General features: G+C 73.7%; 1 protein-coding gene across 1 annotated transcript in view; it reads right to left on the bottom strand.

Annotated features, from left to right (window-relative positions):
• Window positions 1-2,702: 2,702 nt before the first annotated feature.
• LOC106732115 (serine/threonine-protein kinase A-Raf-like) overlaps window positions 2,703-18,063 on the bottom strand; it is a 29,125-nt gene continuing 13,764 nt past the window's right edge. Inside the window, 15 exon segments of the mRNA XM_075918585.1 lie at window positions 2,703-3,086; window positions 3,267-3,401; window positions 4,582-4,713; window positions 4,898-4,911; window positions 4,914-5,015; window positions 5,689-5,735; window positions 5,964-6,140; window positions 7,458-7,515; window positions 7,518-7,541; window positions 7,544-7,658; window positions 8,123-8,264; window positions 9,156-9,181; window positions 9,912-10,059; window positions 13,596-13,688; window positions 14,756-14,910. Of these exon segments, the coding sequence (XP_075774700.1) occupies window positions 2,973-3,086; window positions 3,267-3,401; window positions 4,582-4,713; window positions 4,898-4,911; window positions 4,914-5,015; window positions 5,689-5,735; window positions 5,964-6,140; window positions 7,458-7,515; window positions 7,518-7,541; window positions 7,544-7,658; window positions 8,123-8,264; window positions 9,156-9,181; window positions 9,912-10,059; window positions 13,596-13,688; window positions 14,756-14,910 (1,482 nt within the window). The 3' untranslated portion in view covers window positions 2,703-2,972.

Genomic DNA, 18,063 nt, shown 5'->3' with positions numbered 1-18,063 from the left:
CCCAGGTCCCCTCAGAGCCCCCCCTGCTGCCCCGGGCCCCCCCAACTCCCCCAGGTCTCCTCAGAGCCCCCCCTGCTGCCCCGGGTCTCCCCAACTCCCCCAGGTCCCCTCAGAGCCTCCCCGCTGCCCCGGGCCCCCCCAACTCCCCCAGGTCTCCTCAGAGCCCCCCCTGCTGCCCCGGGTCTCCCCAACTCCCCCAGGTCTCCTCAGAGCCCCCCCTGCTGCCCCGGGTCTCCCCAACTCCCCCAGGTCCCCTCAGAGCCCCCCCTGCTGCCCCGGGGCCCCCCAACTCCCCCAGGTCTCCTCAGAGCCCCCCCCGGCTGCCCCGGGGCCCCCCAACTCCCCCAGGTCTCCTCAGAGCCCCCCCTGCTGCCCCGGGTCTCCCCAACTCCCCCAGATCTCCTCAGAGCCCCCCCTGCTGCCCTGGGTCTCCCCAACTCCCCCAGGTCTCCTCAGAGCCCCCCCTGCTGCCCCGGGTCCCCCCAACTCCCCCAGGTCTCCTCAGAGCCCCCCCTGCTGCCCCGGGTCTCCCCAACTCCCCCAGGTCCCCTCAGAGCCTCCCCGCTGCCCCGGGCCCCCCCAACTCCCCCAGGTCTCCTCAGAGCCCCCCCTGCTGCCCCGGGTCTCCCCAACTCCCCCAGGTCCCCTCAGAGCCCCCCCCTGCTGCCCCGGGTCTCCCCAACTCCCCCACGTCTCCTCAGAGCCCCCCCTGCTGCCCCGGGTCTCCCCAACTCCCCCAGGTCCCCTCAGAGCCTCCCCGCTGCCCCGGGCCCCCCCAACTCCCCCAGGTCTCCTCAGAGCCCCCCCTGCTGCCCCGGGTCTCCCCAACTCCCCCAGGTCCCCTCAGAGCCTCCCCGCTGCCCCGGGCCCCCCCAACTCCCCCAGGTCTCCTCAGAGCCCCCCCTGCTGCCCCGGGTCTCCCCAACTCCCCCAGGTCTCCTCAGAGCCCCCCCTGCTGCCCCGGGTCTCCCCAACTCCCCCAGGTCCCCTCAGAGCCCCCCCTGCTGCCCCGGGGCCCCCCAACTCCCCCAGGTCCCCTCAGAGCCCCCCCCGGCTGCCCCGGGGCCCCCCAACTCCCCCAGGTCTCCTCAGAGCCCCCCCTGCTGCCCCGGGTCTCCCCAACTCCCCCAGGTCTCCTCAGAGCCCCCCCTGCTGCCCTGGGTCTCCCCAACTCCCCCAGGTCTCCTCAGAGCCCCCCCTGCTGCCCCGGGTCTCCCCAACTCCCCCAGGTCTCCTCAGAGCCCCCCCTGCTGCCCCGGGCCCCCCCAACTCCCCCAGGTCTCCTCAGAGCCCCCCCTGCTGCCCCGGGTCTCCCCAACTCCCCCAGGTCTCCTCAGAGCCCCCCCTGCTGCCCCGGGTCTCCCCAACTCCCCCAGGTCCCCTCAGAGCCTCCCCGCTGCCCCGGGCCCCCCCAACTCCCCCAGGTCTCCCCACTGCTGAGTTCCACCAGGTCCCCAAGCTTTGCCACCCTCTTCGCTGAGTGACCCTCCCAGGCCCCCCAACTCCCCAGAGCCCCCCCAGCCAGCATCTAGACACCCAGTACTGCCCTGGGTCCCCCCAGCCCCCCAGACACCCACCCCACCGCCTCTAGGTCCCCCCCACTCCCGCAGACCTCAGAGACTCCCCTCCATGCCCTTGGGGACCCCGATGGCTCGCCCCCGGTAGGAGCTGGGCCCCCGAGGAGCCGAAGGCCCAGCCCCGGCCCCCCCTGTACCCGCCTCTTCCACAGCTCAGAGTCCTGCCCCCCTCTATTTTTGAGCACCCCCCAGCGCAGTGTCGTGACGTCCCCGCCCACAGCGCGTGATGTTTGCGTGTCGTTTCCGTGTCGTGCCCTGGCGCTTCCATCCCTGCCCCGAATCGGGCCCTGGGGGTGCCGGAGGGAGCCCAGGATCGGGCCCTCCTGCCCCCCGCCGGGCCGCTGCCCCCCTCCCCTCAGTCCCCCTTGTGAAGGGGATGGGGTGGGGAGGGGGGGTGCTGAGCACTGACTCCCCCGTCCCCGTTAGTGATTCTTGTGACACTGTCGTGGGTCCCCGTCGTCTGTGATGTCAGAGAAACGCGGTGTCAGTCCGAGACCAGAGACCGACGTATTAAACCAGAGATTTAACAGCCCGCGGGGTCGTCGTCTGTGCAGCCGCCTCTGGGGCGGAGCCGCGGGGGAACAGCCGCGTAGAACGCCGCCCGGGACTGATGCAGCCACCTCTGGGGCGGGGCCGCGGGGGAACAGCCATGCAGACCACCACCTGGGACTGATGCAGCTGCCTCTGGGGCGGGGCTGCGGGGGAACAGCCATGCAGAACACCACCCGGGACTGATGCAGCTGCCTCTGGGGCGGGGCTGCGGGGGAACAGCCGCGTAGAACGCCGCCCGGGACTGATGCAGCCACCTCTGGGGCGGGGCCGCGGGGGAACAGCCATGCAGACCACCACCCGGGACTGATGCAGCCACCTCTGGGGCGGGGCCGCGGGGGAACAGCCGCGCAGAACACCACCCGGGACTGATGCAGTCGCCTCTGGGGCGGGGCCGCGGGGGAACAGCCGCGCAGAATGCCACCTGAGGCTGATGCAGCCGCCTCTGGGGCGGGGCTGCGGGGGAACAGCCGCGCAGAACGCCACCTGAGGCTGATGCAGCCGCCTCTGGGGCGGGGCCGCGGGGGAAACAGCCGCACAGAACGCCGCCTGGGAGCGACTTACAACTCCCCAAAACACGGGCACCTGCCTCATAACAGGTCTCATTTATTTCCATCTTCCCCGCCTAGAAATACCCTCAATTTGCCCCGAGGGGTGGAATCTGCCCCCGGGGAGGGGGCCACATGGATCTCCATGAGATCACAGTTCCTCTGGGGTGACTGGCCGGGGGGGCGCTTGGCCTCCTCTCCCGCTGTAGCTGCCGGACGCCTGGATCCCGTAGCCCTGGGCCGTGGCCGGCCCCCAGGGGCGTCTGTCCTTGCCGTGGGGCAGTCCGCCTGTCCAGGGCTAGGCGAGGGTGCGCAGGGGGTCAGGGTGGGAGGCGCGGTGCAGGGACGGCTCTGACATACTTCGCTCCAGCTTGGGCTGCAAGCGTTGTAGCTGCTCCAGGGTGGCCAGGATCTGGGGGGAGAAAGGGAGTGAGACAGGCCCCCCAGAGCCGGGGGGAGGAGCCTGGAGTCCGTCTCCTGCCCCCCCCAAAGAACCCAGGTGTGATGGCTCCCAGCTCTAACCACTAGACTCCATTCCCTTCCAGAGCGGGGGAGGGGCACTCAGGCATCGGGGCCCCCGCCCCCCACTCACCTGCGGGAAGAGGGTCTCTTCCTCTCGGCTGAATTTCAGGCAGTTCACCATGAGTCTCTTCAGGGCCTTGGGGCAGGTGCTGGGCACCCGGCTCAAGTCAGGGGACAGGTACCCCCGGCCCACCATGAACAGGATCTGGGGGCAAGGGAGCAGGTCAGACTCTGGGCACCCCCCACCTCTCCAAGCCCCCAGTCAGCACCCCCTGCTGGGTGCCGGGGGGGCGGAAGGAGGAGCACTGGGTGACGGGAGGTGGGCGCGGGTGACGGGAGGTGGGCGCCAGGAGAAGGGCACCGGGAGACGGGAGGTGGGTGCCGGGAGGTGGGTGACGGGTGACGGGAAGTGGCCTGCGGGTGACGGAAGGTGGGCGCCGTGAGAGGAGCGCCAGGTGATGGGAGGTGGGTGACGGGTGACGGGAGGTGGGCGCCGGGAGACGGGAGGTGGGTGACGGGTGACGGGAAGTGGCCTGCGGGTGACGGAAGGTGGGCGCCGGGAGAGGAGCGCCAGGTGACGGAGAAGGGCGCCGGGTGACGGGAGAAGGGTGCCAGGTGACGGGAGGTGGGTGACGGGAGAAGGGCGCTGGGTGACAGGAGGTGGACGCCGGTGACGGGAAGTGGGCACTGGGTGTCAGGAGAAGGGCGCCGGGTGACGGGAAGTGGGCACTGGGTGACGGGAGGTGGGCGCCGGGTGACGGGAGGTGGGCGCCGGGTGACGGGAAGTGGGCACTGGGTGACGGGAGGTGGGCGCTGGGTGTCAGGAGAAGGGCGCCGGGTGACGGGAAGTGGGCACTGGGTGACGGGAGGTGGGTGCTGGGTGTCAGGAGAAGGGCGCCGGGTGACGGGAGTGGGCACTGGGTGACGGGAGGTGGGCGCTGGGTGTCAGGAGAAGGGCGCCGGGTGACGGGAAGTGGGCACTGGGTGACGGGAGGTGGGCGCCGGGTGACGGGAGGTGGGTGCCGGGTGACGGGAGGTGGGTGACAGGAGAAGGGCGCTGGGTGACAGGAGGTGGACGCCGGGTGCCGGAGGTGGGTGCCAGGTGCCAGGAAGTGGCCTGAAGGTGACGGGAAGTGGGCGCCGGGTGACGGGAGGTGGGCGCTGGGTGTCAGGAGAAGGGCGCCGGGTGACGGGAAGTGGGCGCCGGGTGACGGGAGGTGGGCGCTGGGTGTCAGGAGAAGGGCGCTGGGTGACGGGAAGAGGGCGCCGGGTGACGGGAGGTGGGCGCCGGGTGACGGGAGGTGGGCACCGGGTGTCGGGAGAAGGGCGCTGGGTGTCAGGAGAAGGGCGCCGGGTGACGGGAGGTGGGCGCCGGGTGACGGTACCTGGTCGCGGCTGCGCACGTGCCCGTAGGGCAGGCTGCCCGTGGTCAGCTCGTAGAGAACCACCCCATAGGCGTAGACGTCGGACTGGAAGCTGTAGGGGCTGCTGTCCTGCATGCGGATCACCTCGGGCGCCTGTGGGCAGACGCGGGTTAGCGGCAGGGAGGGGTGGGGGCGGCAGTGGGGCTCTGGGGGCACAGCTCAGTTCTCCCCCATCGAGAACACGGGCACTGGGGCGCAGCGGGGACACTGCGGGGGGCACAGCAGAGGGAAGGAGGCACGGGGGGGGTAGAGCCGGGGGGAGCCGGGGGGCTCTCACCATCCAGAGCACGAGCCTCGCGGCTGCTCGACCTGGCAGGCCCCGCTCCAGCGCGTCTTCACCGTGGCCAGGCCGAAGTCCCCGATCTTCACCGTCAGCCCCTCGTGCAGGAAGATGTCTGGGGGGTGGTTAGGGGGCAACGGCTCCAACAGGCCCCCCCACAGCCAGCCCCCCGCCAGGTCCCTCCCCACGGCACTGCTCTCCCTGGGGTGAGCAACCCTGCCCCCATCCTGGATACAGCCCCGTTCCCCCCGATACCCCCCGTTCCCCTAGATACCCCCCCGTTCCCCCCGATACACCCCCGTTCCCCTAGATACCCCCCGTTCCCCTAGATACACCCCCCGTTCACCTGGACACACCCCCCGTTCCCCTAGATACCCCCCTGTTCACCTGGACACACCCCCCGTTCCCCTGGATACACCCCCCCGTTCCCCTAGATACACCCCCGTTCCCCTGGACACACCCCCCGTTCCCCTAGATACACCCCCGTTCACCTGGACACACCCCCCGTTCCCCTGGACACACCCCGTTCCCCTAGATACACCCCCCGTTCCCCTGGACAGCACCCCGTTCCCCTAGATACACCCCCCGTTCACCTGGACACACCCCGTTCCCCTAGATACACCCCCCGTTCACCTGGACACACCCCGTTCCCCTGGATACACCCCCCCGTTTCCCTAGATACACCCCCGTTCCCCTAGATACATCCCCCGTTCACCTGGACACACCCCGTTCACCTGGACACACCCCCCCGTTCCCGTGGCCGGTGGCCGGCTGGGGCCGTAGGATACTGTTGGATTTCAAGTCCCGGTGGATGATGTTCTTGGCATGAAGATAACTGGGGGAGGGAGAGAAATTGGGGGAGTCCCCATTAGCAGCCCCCACCGTGCCAGCCCCCATCCCCCATAGTACCAGCCCCGCCCTGACGCCTGCCCCCGCCGCGCCCGCCACCCCACTGTGCTAGCCCCCCTCTGGCCAGCCCCCCGCCTTCCCCAGCCCCCCGCAGGCCAGCTTCCCACTGCCCCCCATGCAAGCCACCCCGGCCCAGGCCCCCGCCGCGACTCACTCCATGCCCTGGGCCGTCTGGCGCGCCACCTCGGTGCGGGCGGTGGCGTCCAGCCGGGTTTCGCAGACGTGCAGGTGCCGGTACAGGCTGCTGCCCTCGCACCACTGCGTGATGATGGCAAAGCTGGGCCGCGTCATGAACCCCATGAACAGCAGCACGTTCACGTGGCGCGTCCGCCTGCGGGGGGGGGGTGTCACTGGGGGGCCCGGACACAGAGACCTCCCCCCCGCCAGCCCGGACGCCTGGGTCCCCCCGCCCGGACACGGAGACCTCCCCCCCGCCAGCCCGGACGCCTGGGTCCCCCCCCCGGACACGGAGACCTCCCCCCCGCCAGCCCGGACGCCTGGGTCCCCCCCCCCGGACACGGAGACCTCCCCCCCGTCAGCCCGGACGCCTGGGTCCCCCCCCCGGACACGGAGACCTCCCCCCCGCCAGCCCGACGCCTGGGTCCCCCCGCCCGGACACGGAGACCTCCCCCCCGCCAGCCCCAGACGCCTGGGTCCCACCCCCCGGACACGGAGACCTCCCCCCCGCCCAGCCCGGACGCCTGGGTCCCCCCCCCGGACACGGAGACCTCCCCCCCGCCAGCCCGGACGCCTGGGTCCCCCGCCCGGACACGGAGACCTCCCCCCCCCCCGCCAGCCCGGACGCCTGGGTCCCCCCCAGGACACAGAGACCTCCCCCCCGCCAGCCCGGACGCCTGGGTCCCCCCCCCCGGACACAGAGACCTCCCCCCCGCCAGCCCGGACGCCTGGGTCCCCCCGCCCGGACACGGAGACCTCCCCCCCCGCCAGCCCGGACGCCTGGGTCCCCCCCCCGGACACGGAGACCTCCCCCCCGCCAGCCCGGACGCCTGGGTCCCCCCGCCCGGACACGGAGACCTCCCCCCGCCAGCCCAGACGCCTGGGTCCCACCCCCCGGACACGGAGACCTCCCCCCCGCCAGCCGGACGCCTGGGTCCCCCCCCCGGACACGGAGACCTCCCCCCCGCCAGCCCGGACGCCTGGGTCCCCCCGCCGGACACGGAGACCCTCCCCCCGCCAGCCGGACGCCTGGGTCCCCCCCCCGGACACGGAGACCTCCCCTCCCCCGCCAGCCCGGACGCCTGGGTCCCCCGCCTGGACACGGAGACCTCCCCCCCGCCAGCCCGGACGCCTGGGTCTCCCCCCAGGACACAGAGACCTCCCCCCCCCCGCCAGCCCAGACGCCTGGGTCCCCCCGCCCGGACACAGAGACCTCCCCCCCGCCAGCCCAGACGCCTGGGTCCCACCCCCCGACACGGAGACCTCCCCCCCGCCAGCCCGGACGCCTGGGTCCCCCCCACCCAGACTCCTGGGGCCCCCCACAGACACGTAGATCTCCCCTCCCCCGCCAGCCCGGACGCCTGGGTCCCCCCCACCCAGACTCCTGGTGCCCCCGCCCGGACACAGAGATCTCCCCCCCACCAGCCCAGACGCCTGGGTCCCCCCCTGGCTCCCCGCCCCCCGCTCCCACCTGAGCAGCTGCATCTCGTTCTTGAAGGCCTGCACCTGCTGGGCCGTGGGCTGCGTCACTTGAGGATCTTGACGGCCACGTGGCGTGCCAGCGCCCCTTGTAGACGGTGCCGAAGGAGCCGGCGCCCACCCGGCGCAGCAGCGTCACCTCCTGGGGGGGCACCTCCCACTGGTAGCCCGAGTCCCGGTAACCCAGGGCCTTCTGTGGGGGGCACGGGGGGAGGGTGGGGAGCTCGTCCGGTGCCCCCCTGCCCCAGCGTCGCGGCTCTGCCTGGCCTGGGGCGCCCAGCCCCCCCGCCTGCCTCACTTTCCCCCGGGAAGGATGGAGCCCCCAGCAGCCGTCTCGTCGCAGGACCCCCCGGCAGGTTGGGGCGGGGCGGGGCGGGGCGGGGCACTCACTCGCCCCCTGGCCTCAGCCCCGCCCGTGGCTCGTGCCCCCCACCCCGCGATCAGCCTCCCTGGATCCTGCCCCCCAGGGGCAGCGTGGAGTCGGGGACGGAGGATGGGGGCACAGAGAGCAGAGGGGCGGAGGGGCATGGGAGGCCCGGGGCGGAGGGGCTTAGGGGGCCCAGGCCCGGGGGGGCGCCTCAGGGTGAGGAGCGGGGAGGGTGGGGGTCCAAGGGAGCAGGGCGGGGCCTGGAGGGGGCGCTCACCCCCCCCACTCACCACCTTCTTCTTGTCCTCGGGCCGACGACGCCGACCCCTTCGCTCCTTGGGGGGCTGTGGGGGCGACTTGGGGGGCGGCCCGCGGCGCCCGGGAGAGTTGCGGGCAGAGGCGGGGCCGGGGGGGGAAACTTCCTCGCAGCCTGGCGGAGAGGAGAGCGAGCTGGTGCCCCACAGCGACCTCCAGACCCACAGCCCCTGCCGAGCCCCACAGGCCCCCCAGGCGTTCCCTGCGGCTCTGCACCCTCGGCGGCACCGCCCCCCCAACGCCCCCTTGGCACCCGCCCCCCCAACGCCCCATGGCACCGCCCCCCCAACGCCCCATGGCACCGCGCCCCCCTCTGAGCCCTTTACGGCACCGCCCCCCCAACGCCCCGTGGCACCGCCCCCCCAACGCCCCCTGGCACCGCCCCCCCAACGCCCCCTGGCACCGCCCCCCCAACGCCCCCTGGCACCGCGCCCCCTCTGAGCCCTCTACGGCACCGCCCCCCCCAACGCCCCGTGGCACCCGCCCCCCCAACGCCCCATGGCACCGCCCCCCCCAACGCCCCATGGCACCGCGCCCCCTCTGAGCCCTCTACGGCACCGCCCCCCCCAACGCCCCGTGGCACCGCCCCCCCCAATGCCCCGTGGCACCGCGCCCCCTCTGAGCCCTCTACGGCACCGCCCCCCCCAACGCCCCGTGGCACCGCCCCCCCAACACCCCATGGCACCGCCCCCCCAACGCCCCATGGCACCGCGCCCCCTCTGAGCCCTCCTGGGCACTGCCCCCCCCGAACGCCCCATGGCACCGCCCCCCCAATGCCCCATGGCACCGCGCCCCCTCTGAGCCCTCTACGGCCACCGCCCCCCCACCCCCGTGCACCGTGGCAACGCCCCCCGAACGCCCGTGGCACCCGCGGCCCCTCTGAGCCCCCCTGGGCACTGCCCCCCCGAACGCCCATGGCACCGCCCCCCCAACGCCCCGTGGCGCCGCCCCCCCGGAACGCCCCGCGGCCCCCAAGCCCATCACCCCACACCTCTGGGGATTCTCACCTCTGTCATGAAGTTGGTTGCTGGGGTCTGAAAAAGGGGGGAGATCAGAGACCCAGAGAGGAAACGAACCCCCCCTCCCCCACTGGGCCCGGCCCGCGCCCAGAACGCCCCCCCTCCCGGCTCGGTCCCCTGACGACACCCCCCCACTCGCCCGCCCCCCGTCAGGGCCACGGGGAGCGCCCCCCGGCCACCTCTGCCCACACTCCAGGCCCCCAGCCCCAGCCCCACTCCCAACCCCGCCCCATTGCCTGCCCCTGCCCACTCCCGGCCCCCAGCCAGCCCGCCCCACCCCCCATTCCCCACCCCTGCCCCACTCCCGGCCCCCAGCCAGCCCTGCCCCAGCCCCATTCCCCACCCCTGCCCCACTCCCGCCCCCAGCCAGCCCGCCCCACCCCCATTCTCCACCCCTGCCCCACTCCGGCCCCCAGCCAGCCCGCCCCACCCCATTCCCACCCCTGCCCCACTCCCGGCCCCCCCAGCCAGCCCGCCCCAGCCCATTCCCCACCCCGGGCCCATTCCCTGCCCCCCAGCCAGCCCGCCCCAGCCCCATTCCCCACCCCTGCCCCACTCCCGGCCCCCAGCCAGCCCGCCCCAGCCCCATTCCCCACCCCGGGCCCATTCCCTGCCCCCCAGCCAGCCCGCCCCACCCCCATTCCCCACCCCTGCCCCACTCCCGGCCCCCCAGCCAGCCCGCCCCAGCCCCATTCCCCACCCCGGGCCCATTCCCTGCCCCCCAGCCAGCCCCGGCCGTTCTCACCTGCTGGGCAGTTTCCTCGCTGGGCTCCGCGGTGCTCACCATGTGGACGTTGGGGTGGGACGTGGAGCGGTGGCGCTGGAGGGGGGGCCCCCGGCTGGGGGGCTCCGGGAAGCTGAAGGCGTCGGGGCTGAGCTGGTGCCGGCGGGAGCTGGGGGGGCAGGGGGATGCGAGTGGATCAGCCCCCCCCTCGTGCTGCCCCAAAGGGACCGAGCCCCCGCCCTTCCCTGCAGGGCCCTTCCCTGCAGGGCCCCCCAGATCTCACCGAGCCCCCCCCCGCCCTTCCCTGCAGGGCCCCCCAGATCTCACCGAGCCCCCCTGCCCTTCTCTGCAGGGCCCCCCAGATCTCACCGAGCCCCCCCCCCGCCCTTCCCTGCAGGGCCCCCCAGATCTCACCGAGCCCCCCGCCCTTCTCTGCAGGGCCCCCCAGATCTCACCCTGAGCCCCCCCCGCCCTTCTCTGCAGGGCCCCCCAGATCTCACCCTGAGCCCCCCCCCGCCCTTCCCTGCAGGGCCCCCCAGATCTCACCCTGAGCCCCCCCCCGCCCTTCCCTGCAGGGCCCCCCAGATCTCACCGAGCCCCCCCCCACCCTTCCCTGCAGGGCCCCCCAGATCTCACCGAGCCCCCCCGCCCTTCCCTGCAGGGCCCCCCAGATCTCACCGAGCCCCCCCCACCCTTCCCTGCAGGGCCCCCCAGATCTCACCGAGCCCCCCCCGCCCTTCCCTGCAGGGCCCCCCAGATCTCACCGAGCCCCCCCCCCGCCCTTCCCTGCAGGGCCCCCCAGATCTCACCGAGCCCCCCCCCGCCCTTCCCTGCAGGGCCCCCCAGATCTCACCGAGCCCCCCCCCGCCCTTCCCTGCAGGGCCCCCCCAGATCTCACCCTGAGCCCCCCCGCCCTTCCCTGCAGGGCCCCCCAGATCTCACCGAGCCCCCCCCCGCCCTTCCCTGCAGGGCCCCCCAGATCTCACCGAGCCCCCCCCGCCCTTCCCTGCAGGGCCCCCCAGATCTCACCGAGCCCCCCCCGCCCTTCCCTGCAGGGCCCCCCAGATCTCACCGAGCCCCCCCCCGCCCTTCCCTGCAGGGCCCCCCAGATCTCACCGAGCCCCCCCGTCCTTCCTGCAGGGCCCCCCAGATCTCACCGAGCCCCCCTGCCCTTCTCTGCAGGGCCCCCCAGATCTCACCGAGCCCCCCCCCGCCCTTCCCTGCAGGGCCCCCCAGATCTCACCGAGCCCCCCGCCCTTCTCTGCAGGGCCCCCCAGATCTCACCCTGAGCCCCCCCCGCCCTTCCCTGCAGGGCCCCCCCAGATCTCACCCTGAGCCCCCCCGCCCTTCCCTGCAGGGCCCCCCAGATCTCACCGAGCCCCCCCCCGCCCTTCCCTGCAGGGCCCCCCAGATCTCACCGAGCCCCCCCCGCCCTTCCCTGCAGGGCCCCCCAGATCTCACCGAGCCCCCCCCACCCTTCCCTGCAGGGCCCCCCAGATCTCACCGAGCCCCCCCCCGCCCTTCCCTGCAGGGCCCCCCAGATCTCACCGAGCCCCCCCCCGCCCTTCCCTGCAGGGCCCCCCAGATCTCACCGAGCCCCCCCGCCCTTCTCTGCAGGGCCCCCCAGATCTCACCGAGCCCCCCTGCCCTTCTCTGCAGGGCCCCCCAGATCTCACCCTGAGCCCCCCCCGCCCTTCCCTGCAGGGCCCCCCAGATCTCACCGAGCCCCCCCCACCCTTCCCTGCAGGGCCCCCCAGATCTCACCCTGAGCCCCCCCCGCCCTTCCCTGCAGGGCCCCCCAGATCTCACCGAGCTCCCCCCGCCCTTCCCTGCAGGGCCCCCCAGATCTCACCCTGAGCCCCCCCCGACCTTCCCTGCAGGGCCCCCCTAGATCTCACTGAGCCCCCCACGCCCTTCCCTGCAGGGCCCCCCTAGATCTCACTGAGCCCCCCACGCCCTTCCCTGCAGGGCCCCCCAGATCTCACCGAGCTCCCCCCGCCCTTCCCTGCAGGGCCCCCCAGATCTCACCCTGAGCCCCCCCCGACCTTCCCTGCAGGGCCCCCCTAGATCTCACTGAGCCCCCCACGCCCTTCCCTGCAGGGCCCCCCTAGATCTCACTGAGCCCCCCACGCCCTTCCCTGCAGGGCCCCCCGGATCTCACCGAGCCCCCCACACCCTTCCCTGCAGGGCCCCCCAGATCTCACCGAGCCCCCCCGCCCTTCCCTGCAGGGCCCCCCAGATCTCACCGAGCCCCCCCCCGCCCTTCCCTGCAGGGCCCCCCCAGATCTCACCGAGCCCCCCCCCGCCCTTCCCTGCAGGGCCCCCCAGATCTCACCGAGCCCCCCCCGCCCTTCCCTGCAGGGCCCCCCAGATCTCACCGAGCCCCCCCCCGCCCTTCCCTGCAGGGCCCCCCAGATCTCACCGAGCCCCCCCCGCCCTTCCCTGCAGGGCCCCCCAGATCTCACCGAGCCCCCCCCGCCCTTCCCTGCAGGGCCCCCCAGATCTCACCGAGCCCCCCCCCGCCCTTCCCTGCAGGGCCCCCCAGATCTCACCGAGCCCCCCCCACCCTTCCCTGCAGGGCCCCCCAGATCTCACCGAGCCCCCCCCGCCCTTCCCTGCAGGGCCCCCCAGATCTCACCGAGCCCCCCCCGCCCTTCCCTGCAGGGCCCCCCAGATCTCACCGAGCCCCCCCCCGCCCTTCCCTGCAGGGCCCCCCAGATCTCACCGAGCCCCCCCCCGCCCTTCCCTGCAGGGCCCCCCAGATCTCACCGAGCCCCCCCCGCCCTTCCCTGCAGGGCCCCCCAGATCTCACCGAGCCCCCCCCCGCCCTTCCCTGCAGGGCCCCCCAGATCTCACCCTGAGCCCCCCCCGCCCTTCCCTGCAGGGCCCCCCAGATCTCACCGAGCCCCCCCCGCCCTTCCCTGCAGGGCCCTCCAGATCTCACCGAGCCCCCCCCGCCCTTCCCTGCAGGGCCCCCCGGATCTCACCGAGCCCCCCCCGCCCTTCCCTGCAGGGCCCCCCGGATCTCACCGAGCCCCCCCCGCCCTTCCCTGCAGGGCCCCCCAGATCTCACTGAGCCCCCCCCGCCCTTCCCTGCAGGGCCCCCCAGATCTCACCGAGCCCCCCACGCCCTTCCCTGCAGGGCCCCCCGGATCTCACCGAGCCCCCCCCGCCCTTCCCTGCAGGGCCCCCCAGATCTCACCCTGAGCCCCCCCGCCCTTCCCTGCAGGGCCCCCCAGATCTCACCGAGCCCCCCCCGCCCTTCCCTGCAGGGCCCCCCAGATCTCACCGAGCCCCCCCGCCCTTCCCTGCAGGGCCCCCCAGATCTCACCGAGCCCCCCCCGCCCTTCCCTGCAGGGCCCCCCGGATCTCACCGAGCCCCCCCCGCCCTTCCCTGCAGGGCCCCCCAGATCTCACCGAGCCCCCCCGCCCTTCCCTGCAGGGCCCCCCAGATCTCACCGAGCCCCCCCCGCCCTTCCCTGCAGGGCCCCCCGGATCTCACCGAGCCCCCCCCGCCCTTCCCTGCAGGGCCCCCCGCCCATCAGAGCACCAGGTGCCCACAGACCCAGGTGACACCAGATCCTACCCCCCCCCCCCCGCCCCCGGTCGCTCTGTGCTGTCCCCCGCTCAAATCTCTGTGCCCTCCAGGAACTTTCTCGGGGGGATTTCAGGGTTTCTCGTGCTGAGCCCGGGCAGAGCCTGTACCTGGGAGCTTGTGGCGTTAGGGGGCCTGGGCCCGGCCGGGTGGAGGGGGAGTCCTGCCCCTGCAGGTCGGGGTACGGGCCATGGCTGTAAACACTGTGGGAGAGAGAGCATGTGGGGTCCGGCTGCCCCCCGCTCCCGGCCCGCAGCCCACCCGGCCCAGCCCTGCCCCCACCCCTGCCGGTGCCCCCCACTCCCGGCCCGCAGCCCCCCCGGCCCAGCCCTGCCCCCACCCCTGCCGATGTCCCCCACTCCCAGCCCACAGCCCCCCCGGCCCAGCCCTGCCCCCACCCCTGCCGGTGCCCCCCACTCCCAGCCCACAGCCCCCCCGGCCCAGCCCTGCCCCCACCCCTGCCGGTGCCCCCCGCTCCCGGCGCGCAGCCCCCCCGGCCCAGCCCTGCCCCCACCCCTGCCGATGTCCCCATTCCCGGCCCCGCAGCCCCCCCCGGCCCAGCCCTGCCCCCACCCCTGCCAATGTCCCCACTCCCGGCCTGCAGCCCCCCCCGGCCCAGCCCTGCCCCCACCCCTGCCAATGTCCCCACTCTCGGCCTGCAGCCCCCCCCCGGCCCAGCCCTGCCCCCACCCCTGCCGATGTCCCCACAGCCGGCCCGCAGCCCCCCCAGCCCAGCCCTGCCCCCACCCCTGCCGATGTCCCCACTTCCGGCCCACAGCCCCCCCGGCCCAGCCCTGCCCCCACCCCTGCCGGTGCCCCCCACTCCCGGCCCGCAGCCCCCCCGCCCCAGCCCTGCCCCCACCCCTGCCGGTGCCCCCCACTCCCGGCCCGCAGCCCCCCCACCCCAGCCCTGCCCCCACCCCTGCCGGTGCCCCCCACTCCCGGCCCGCAGCCCCCCCGGCCCAGCCCTGCCCCCACCCCTGCCGGTGCCCCCCACTCCCGGCCCGCAGCCCCCCCGGCCCAGCCCTGCCCCCACCCCTGCCGGTGCCCCCCACTCCCGGCCCGCAGTCTCTGCTCCCCACTCACATACCCAGCTGTGCTGGTGTCTTCCACCCTCTCCTGCCCACGAGGCCCCTGGATGCCAGGCCAGGGAGGGGTGGGGGTCTCACTCAGCCCACAGCCAGGATCCACCCACAGCATGGGCACGGGGCTGGGGCGGTGCAGGGTACCCGAGGGGCGGGGCCTGCGGGCGAGGGGCGGGGCTACTCACGGGTGGTGCGCCACGGCCAGGTCCACGCACACGGTGGGCACGCGGCTGCTGCAGTGCTGGTGGAATTTGTAGCCGCAGGTCTGGCAGCGGAAGCCGTGGAAGAGGAACTTGAGGCAAAAGTCGCAGAAGGCCAGGTTGAAGAAGGTCTTACGGACCTGGGGGTCAGACGCAGGGCGGGTGAGTTGGGGACAGATCCCTGGGCGGCGAGCGTAGGGTCCCTGGGGCCGGGGGGCGAGCGTAGGGTCCCTGGGGGCCGGGGGGCGAGCGTAGGGTCCCTGGGGCCGGGGGGCGAGCGTAGGGTCCCTGGGGCCGGGGGGCGAGCGTAGGGTCCCTGGGGCCGGGGGGCGAGCGTAGGGTCCCTGGGGCCGGGGGGCGAGCGTAGGGTCCCTGGGGCCGGGGGGCGAGCGTAGAGTCCCTGGGGCCGGGGCGTTATCGTAGGGTCCCTGGGGCCGGGGCGTTATCGTAGGGTCCCTGGGGCCGGGGGGCGAGCGTAGAGTCCCTGGGGCCGGGGCGTTATCGTAGGGTCCCTGGGGCCGGGGCGTTATCGTAGGGTCCCTGGGGCCGGGGGGCGAGCGTAGAGTCCCTGGGCCGGGGCGTTATCGTAGGGTCCCTGGTCCGGGGCGTTATCGTAGGGTCTCTGGGCCGGGGCGTTATCGTAGGGTCCCTGGGCCGGGGCGTTATCGTAGGGTCCCTGGGCCGGGGCGTTATCGTAGGGTCTCTGGGCCGGGGCGTTATCGTAGGGTCCCTGGGCCGGGGCGTTATCGTAGGGTCTCTGGGCCGGGGCGTTATCGTAGGGTCCCTGGGCCGGGGCGTTATCGTAGGGTCTCTGGGCCGGGGCGTTATCATAGGGTCCCTGGGCCGGGGCGTTATCGTAGGGTCCCTGGGGCCGGGGGGCGTTATCGTAGGGTCCCTGGGCCGGGGCGTTATCGTAGGGTCTCTGGGGGCCGGGGCGTTATCGTAGGGTCCCTGGGCCGGGGCGTTATCGTAGGGTCTCTGGGCCGGGGCGTTATCGTAGGGTCCCTGGGCCGGGGCGTTATCGTAGGGTCTCTGGGCCGGGGCGTTATCGTAGGGTCCCTGGGTCGGGGCGTTATCGTAGGGTCCCTGGGCCGGGGCGTTATCGTAGGGTCTCTGGGCCGGGGCGTTATCGTAGGGTCTCTGGGTCGGGGCGTTATCGTAGGGTCTCTGGGCCGGGGCGTTATCGTAGGGTCCCTGGGGCCGGGGGGCGAGCGTAGGGTCCCTGGGGCCGGGGGGCGAGCGTAGGGTCCCTGGGGCCGGGGGGCGAGCGTAGGGTCCCTGGGGCCGGGGCGTTATCGTAGGGTCCCTGGGGCCGGAGGGCGAGCGTAGAGTCCCTGGGGCCGGGGGGCGATCGTAGGGTCCCTGGGGCCGGGGGGCGAGCGTAGGGTCCCTGGGGCCGGGGCGTTATCGTAGGGTCCCTGGGGCCGGGGCGTTATCGTAGGGTCCCTGGTGCCGGGGGGCGAGCGTAGAGTCCCTGGGGCCGGGGGGTGAGCGTAGAGTCCCTGGGCCGGGGCGTTATCGTAGGGTCCCTGGGCCGGGGCGTTATCGTAGGGTCTCTGGGCCGGGGCGTTATCGTAGGGTCTCTGGGGGCCGGGGCGTTATCGTAGGGTCCCTGGGGGCCGGGGCGTTATCGTAGGGTCTCTGGGCCGGGGCGTTATCGTAGGGTCCCTGGGCCGGGGCGTTATCGTAGGGTCTCTGGGCCGGGGCGTTATCGTAGGGTCCCTGGGCCGGGGCGTTATCGTAGGGTCCCTGGGCCGGGGCGTTATCGTAGGGTCTCTGGGGGCCGGGGCGTTATCGTAGGGTCTCTGGGCCGGGGCGTTATCGTAGGGTCTCTGGGCCGGGGCGTTATCGTAGGGTCCCTGGGCCGGGGCGTTATCGTAGGGTCTCTGGGTCGGGGCGTTATCGTAGGGTCACTGGGCCGGGGCGTTATCGTAGGGTCTCTGGGTCGGGGCGTTATCGTAGGGTCACTGGGCCGGGGCGTTATCGTAGGGTCTCTGGGTCGGGGCGTTATCGTAGGGTCCCTGGGCCGGGGCGTTATCGTAGGGTCTCTGGGTCGGGGCGTTATCGTAGGGTCTCTGGGGCCGGGGCGTTATCGTAGGGTCTCTGGGGCCGGGGCGTTATCGTAGGGTCTCTGGGGCCGGGGCGTTATCGTAGGGTCCCTGGGGCCGGGGCGTTATCGTAGGGTCTCTGGGCCGGGGCGTTATCGTAGGGTCTCTGGGGCCGGGGCGTTATCGTAGGGTCCCTGGGCCGGGGCGTTATCGTAGGGTCACTGGGCCGGGGCGTTATCGTAGGGTCTCTGGGCCGGGGCGTTATCGTAGGGTCCCTGGTCCGGGGCGTTATCGTAGGGTCCCTGGGCCGGGGCGTTATCGTAGGGTCCCTGGTCCGGGGCGTTATCGTAGGGTCCCTGGGGCTGGGGCGTTATCGTAGGGTCTCTGGGGGCCGGGGCGTTATCGTAGGGTCTCTGGGTCGGGGCGTTATCGTAGGGTCACTGGGCCGGGGCGTTATCGTAGGGTCCCTGGGCCGGGGCGTTATCGTAGGGTCTCTGGGGGCCGGGGCGTTATCGTAGGGTCTGTGGGCCGGGGCGTTATCGTAGGGTCCCTGGGGCCGGGGCGTTATCGTAGGGTCCCTGGGCCGGGGCGTTATCGTAGGGTCTCTGGGCCGGGGCGTTATCGTAGGGTCCCTGGGGCCGGGGCGTTATCGTAGGGTCTCTGGGGCCGGGGCGTTATCGTAGGGTCCCTGGGCCGGGGCGTTATCGTAGGGTCTCTGGGGGCCGGGGCGTTATCGTAGGGTCTCTGGGGCCGGGGCGTTATCGTAGGGTCCCTGGGCCGGGGCGTTATCGTAGGGTCCCTGGGCCGGGGCGTTATCGTAGGGTCTCTGGGTCGGGGCGTTATCGTAGGGTCACTGGGCCGGGGCGTTATCGTAGGGTCTCTGGGGCCGGGGCGTTATCGTAGGGTCTCTGGGCCGGGGCGTTATCGTAGGGTCCCTGGGGCCGGGGCGTTATCGTAGGGTCCCTGGGCCGGGGCGTTATCGTAGGGTCACTGGGCCGGGGCGTTATCGTAGGGTCTCTGGGCCGGGGCGTTATCGTAGGGTCCCTGGTCCGGGGCGTTATCGTAGGGTCCCTGGTCCGGGGCGTTATCGTAGGGTCTCTGGGGGCCGGGGCGTTATCGTAGGGTCTCTGGGTCGGGGCGTTATCGTAGGGTCCCTGGGCCGGGGCGTTATCGTAGGGTCCCTGGGGCCGGGGCGTTATCGTAGGGTCCCTGGGCCGGGGCGTTATCGTAGGGTCCCGTGGGCTG

Source organism: Pelodiscus sinensis, unplaced genomic scaffold, assembly GCF_049634645.1.
Source record: "Pelodiscus sinensis isolate JC-2024 unplaced genomic scaffold, ASM4963464v1 ctg102, whole genome shotgun sequence".
In the NCBI taxonomy this organism is placed as follows: Eukaryota; Metazoa; Chordata; order Testudines; family Trionychidae; genus Pelodiscus; species Pelodiscus sinensis.
The sequence above is the reverse complement of the archived record's forward strand: the minus strand, read 5'-3'. Positions and strand labels throughout refer to the sequence as shown.